Raw genomic sequence first — 6,000 nt, forward strand, 5'->3', positions numbered from 1 at the left:
GCAACAAAATTCGTTTATGAAAATTCGAAGTTTGATGATGAAATAAAAATAAAAATAAAAACAGCAACAAGAACAGCAAAAGTTCAAAATAAAATTAAAAATAAAAACAGCAACAAGAAGCAACAAGGATTTACCTTCAAAACACAAGTTTGATGATGTACAGTAGATGAAAAGAAGCAACACGAGCAGCAACAAGTTTGTGAAGATGAACAGCAACAAGTTTGTGAAGATGAAGAAGATGAACAACAACACGAACACGTACAAATGAAGATGAATAACAGCAAATGAATAAAAGAGCGTTTGTGAAAATGAAGATGAACACAAGAAACGAACACAATGAAGCGTTTTTGAAGCGTTTGTGAAGATGTTGAAGAGGAACGAATTGCAAATGAAGATGAAGCGTTTTTTCAATGAAGAACAACTGTATAACGTATTTGAGAAAATATGAGAAATAAAAAGAAATGGCGGGTTTTATTTGTGCAAAGGTCATTTGCTGCGGTTCATTAGAAAACCGGAGCAATTAATCCAATTTTGCTAGGGTATTTGCTGCAGTTGTGCATAAACCGCAGCAATAAATGCATGATGCTAGGGTATTTGCTGCGGTCCTTAGGAAAACCGCAGCAATTAGAGTATTTTTTTTTTCCAATACTTTTTTCTATTTTTTGCTGCTAATACACAAAAACCGCAGCAAATATTGAGCAGCAAATACAATTTTTTCCACTAGTGTTAAGAGAAGTTGTGAATACACAGTCTCCATATCTTGATAGATTTATTTATATTGATACACAGTCTCCATATCTTGATAGATTGATTTATATTGCTCTTTAATGGAAATTATTGCATACTGTGATTTGCTAAGCATACTGTGATCTGCTAAGGGTTTAAAATATCATTATCTAAGTTGATCTGTGCTGTTAAGTTTAATTATTGATTAATTGTTCTAAATTTGTCACATTATTTGTTAATTTGTGTTAGTTTAAACTATTTTTGTGTTAGTTTAATTATTTATGTTATGTTTTTGTATGGAGTAAATTGTTCTACTATGAGTGCTTGGTAAATTATATTGTACCAAGTTAATTTACTAAGTTATTTGGAGTTACTTTAATCTCTAGTATACTCTAAGAATTTTGCTTTACTCTATTTTACTTAAGTTTGTTTATAAAGTTTGTCTTCATCAAAAAGGGGAATTTGTTGGCCTCTTAGGTTTTGATGATGACTTCACTTCTAAATAAACAAATATGTTTTAGAGATTGTTTTGTAGGTGAATATCCGATTTTGTTAATCGTTGATGAAGCCTATGACTTGGTTCGTGGAAGTTGTACATGTCTCAAATATCCAAGAAGTTGGACAATTGCTTTAGAAGTCAGTTTACTGTTCCTAGAGTTAAAGTCCTGATGAAAGTTGTAGATGGAGACAGTGCGCTGTTCCCCACGATACAGGTCTGAAGAAGACATTGATTGGAAGTTACGAAAATTACGTTTTCTGTTTTTAGTTAATGTAAAAGGTTAAAAGTTTAATTAGTTGCTTAATTAAATTAATTTATTAATTGGCAAAAAGTTTTTTTTTAAACGCCTAAAAATATGGAGAAGACTTATTCCTCACTTTGAATTAGTCTCCTATAAATTCGGACACCCAAGAGATTTATTCTCTACTTTGAACAAGTCTCCTATAATTTAGGATCTTCCTAGTGACACATGTACTATTAACCGTACAAGAGAACCGCAGTCATTTTCCACCTCTACTTTCAATAACTTCCCAATTTTCTTTGGGAGCAAGTAAGTAAATGGAAGTCATGGGGCGAGTGCACTACATGGAAATTGCGGGTTGAGTGCACTGATGGTAGTTCCCTTTATAAACGAGGGAAGCTACGCTCAACCGATATCCATCTAAGAGTGTCCTTAAGGTGAGATCAAAATAAGAAAAATATTTTGTTCATGTATTTGCCAATTAATTCATTATATCTTTCTTGAGCAACTACTTAATTTTAATCTTCTTAAGAATTGGCCTTGTAAGGGTAATTGAGTGTTTTTGTTGTAACTAGACTTAAGGGAAGTCTAGGGGAATAGAGAAGCTTCAAGAGAAGCGTGAGAAGAGAAAGAGAAGGAGAAAAGAAGAGAAGAGAAATAGGCCTAGAGTAGAGAAGCTTCAAGTGAAGCATATTTGTTTTATGTAATTGTAATTGATTGCCTAAAACATAGTGAGAATTTTGAAATCCCGGGGGGTCGTGGTTTTCCTTCTTATTAGGCCAAGAAGGTTTCCACGTAAAATCTTTGTCTCCTTTTATTATTTTTCTTTTCGTTTTTGAGTTTAAGTTTTGTTCTTTACTTGATACAATTCCGCAAAAATTAGAGGCAAAAATCTTAAACCTAATACACAACAATTCACCCCTCCTCTTGTTGCATTCGATCATCTATTAGCATTCCTACAGGGTGAAATTTCTATCGTGCTTGAACATTGTTGTTTGCAGCGCTTAAAGGTACACGCTTAGACCATACTGTTTATGTGGTTGTGCAAGTGGTGTTGTTTCATTTCTACTTGAGGCATTGCGAATCACATAAGGATTAGACACTTCAAATAATTTGCAAGAAATTAATTGGAAATTGAGAATTTATGTGTTTGTCACCCAAAGGGGTTGACGTTTGGTTGGATTATGTTATCCAAAGGGGTTAACGTATTGGTTTGGATTATTACAATTATTGTTCCCATGGCAGTTTTGGATCATTATGGTCAACATGGGGGTATGCATACTTTAGCCTTTGACGACCCGAACAGGACGGAAACGTCTTAGGTTAGTGGTTGCCTTGGGATTAGCTCTCCCAAGTGCATTCCACCAAAAGCATTGGTTTATACTTGGACGACCCGAACAGGACGGGCAACGTTACAAGTTGGAATTATCTAATAATGAATGATTTATACTTGAACGACCCAAACAGGACGGGCAACGTTACAAGTTTTGATTAACTAATAATGAATGTATTAGAGCCTATGCATGCTAGGATAAACATATTGCTTGTGTTCAACCTGATTGATATTTGTATGAAGTCTCTAACATGTATTGGTTTGTTTCTTTGGAACCTACTGTGTGTTGTCATACGATGACTAGTAGGTTGATTGCAGGTGGGGTCTAGAGTGAGGTCTCGATTTAGAACCCATAATCATCAAGACTATGCTATTATCTTTTTGTATTGGGTTATGAGTAGAAAGAAACTCTGTACTTATGTAACAGGAGATAGTGTAGTTTTCCTTTCGCTTCCGCTTATTTCAATTAGTTTGTCTAGAGGCCTTTAGGCTCTTGAGTTGTACGTAAGAGCTTCCGCTGACTTATTTTTCTTTCACGCTGGTACTGTTTACCGTGTTAGTTATATTTCTTTATCGAAGGAACGCTGACGACCCTAGAGGAGATCTTTTCTCTGGAGCCCAAGGAGTGGACCGGAATTTGTATTTTCATATGAATTTTCGAGTCACTTAAACCGAGCCGTTACACCCAACATGAAGCGTGAAGTTGCAGGCTTTGTAGCGAAGTGTCTAACGTGTCAGAAGATGAAAATTCAACATATGAAGCCGGGGGTAAAATTACAATTATTAGAAGTACCTGGATGGAAATGGGAGTCGATTTTGATGGACTTTGTAGTAGGATTGCCAAAGTCGAAAACAGGGAAGAATGCCATATGGGTGACAGTGATTCGATTAACAAAAATAGCAAGGTTTATAGCTATGAAGAATACTTGGACAATGCAACAAATGGCGGACGCGTATTTTCAGGAGGTAGTGAGATTGCATGGTGTGCCTAAGGACATTGTATCGGATAGAGATTCGAGAAGTCTGTCTAAATGTTGGAAGATGCTACAAGATGCAGTGGGCACGATACTAAAGTTCAGTACTGCATTTCATCCGACAACAAATGGTCAAACAGAGAGAACGATTCAGACTCTTGAGGATCTGTTAAGAGCATAGGTTATGGATTTTGGTGGATCATGGGAGGATAATTTGATGTATGTAGATTTTTCTTACAATAATAGTTTTCATTCTAGCATAGAAATGGCACCTTACGAAGCTCTATATGAGAGAAAGTGTAGGAGTCCTATATGCTGGGATGATGTAAATGAGTAGATAGGATTGGACCAGAAATGGTTGCGGAGACTACAAAGAAGGTAAAGATGATTCAGGAACGTATAAGGGGGTGCACAAGATCGTCAAAAGTTATATGCAGACAACGGAAGGAGAGCATTAGAGTTTGAAGTAGGTGAAAAAGTTTTGCTCAAAGTGTCACCAACCAAGGGTGTCATGAGATTTGGTAGGAAGGGTAAGTTCAGTCCTCGTTTTATAGGTCCTTATGAAGTATTGGAACGAATTGGGGAAGTAGCCTATAGATTAGCCTTACCTATGAACCTAGCCAAAGTCCACAATGTCTTCCATATATCCCAACTCCGAAAATGTGTCCATGACCCTTCCCATATCATACAACCTGAAACCATTGAACTTGATGAAACCCTTACCTTTGAAGAAAAACCAATAAAAATCCTTGATACCAAAAACGATATACTGGGATCAAGGAAATTAAGTTGGTCAAGATATTATTGACGAACCAACAAACCGAAGAAGCCACATGGGAAACCGAAGTTGACATGAGAAAGCGAGACCCCGAACTTTTCGAACAGGTACGTTGAGTTTCGAGGACGAAGCTTTTTAAAATAGGGGGGTGATGCGAGTCTATCAAACCGTCCAATTTCATTTAGTACTTCAGTATTTAACTTTAAGTTCGAGGACGAACTTTTGTTTTAAGGGGGAGTGTATGTAACATCCGTTTTTTTTAAACAAAAAAATAAAATAATAATAATAATAATAATAATAATAATAATAATAATAATAATAATAATAATAATAATAATAATAATAATAATAATAAATCCATGAAAACAAATTTCAGAAATTTAAAAAAAAAAAATAATAACTCCCCATTTACAAATAACTTCCCACTTCTCCCTCTAAATCTTATAACTAACCTCATTTACCTACTATAAATTAAACCAATTACCCTTAATTCATTCACATTATTACTCACACTTCCTTTTTGTCCTACAAACTACTTCCTCCATCTTTCAATTGCATAAAATTTAATCAAGAAAAGGCAAGATTTTGATATTAAAGGTATGAATTTCATCTATATGTTAGAAATTTTTTTATTCAAAACCCAAAAAAATTTATGCTATTAATTGAAAAATACCGATCTTTTATTTGAAAAATGGAAAAAAAATAGTATTTCTGACCTTAGTTTTCCGGCGATACGACGGTCACCGGGATACTACCGGCGTGCGACGGCGGCCACCGGAGCCACCACCGGCCGGCACCTTCTTCCTTCTCCCTCTTTCTCTCTCTCTCCCTTTCTCCTCCTCTCTCTTCTTTCCCCTGTTTCTTTTCGTGGGTATTGGTAACAGTACCAATATTCCTAAGTTTTCTAAAGCACCTTTATATATATTTTCTTTGTTGCTAATCCTTTTATTATTCAAACTTTGTCCTTTTCTTTTAAAACTATTACTACTAATCTTTAAAATTTTAATTACATTTAAAAATATTTCGTTTTAAATAAATTATAAAATATAAATCGAGAGTCTTTTATATTATTTATTTTGATTGGGTTGATTAGGGTATTAATTTGAGATATACTCCTTCCGAACCAATTTAGTTGTCCCATTTGCTTGGGCACAGTTATTAAGGATGGTGTGAGGTCCATTAAAAAGGGTAAATAGTGAAAGGTAAATAGTGAAGGGTATGTAGGTAAGTAAGGTATGTGGGGGTATTTTTGTAATTACATGTGTGAACTAAGGATATTTAGGTAAAAAAAGATTGACAAAAATAGAAATGTGACAACTAAAATGACTTTGCCAAATAAGGAAATGGGACAACTAAAATGGTTCGGAGAGAGTATTATTTTATCGTGTCGACAGCGAATTCGTAGACAAAGATTATTAGGAGCGTACGTTTGTCTAGGATCGCGTGACA

General features: G+C 35.0%; 1 protein-coding gene across 1 annotated transcript; it reads left to right on the forward strand.

Annotated features, from left to right (window-relative positions):
• Positions 1-4,038: 4,038 nt before the first annotated feature.
• On the forward strand, positions 4,039-4,581 carry LOC130799348 (uncharacterized). Its single transcript, XM_057662450.1, has 2 exons — positions 4,039-4,098; positions 4,201-4,581. Exons 1-2 carry the CDS (start codon positions 4,039-4,041, stop codon positions 4,579-4,581), a joined length of 441 nt encoding a protein of 146 aa, XP_057518433.1.
• The last annotated feature ends 1,419 nt before the right edge of the window (positions 4,582-6,000 follow it).

This window comes from Amaranthus tricolor, chromosome 14 (genome assembly GCF_026212465.1).
Source record: "Amaranthus tricolor cultivar Red isolate AtriRed21 chromosome 14, ASM2621246v1, whole genome shotgun sequence".
Lineage (NCBI taxonomy): Eukaryota > Viridiplantae > Streptophyta > Magnoliopsida > Caryophyllales > Amaranthaceae > Amaranthus > Amaranthus tricolor.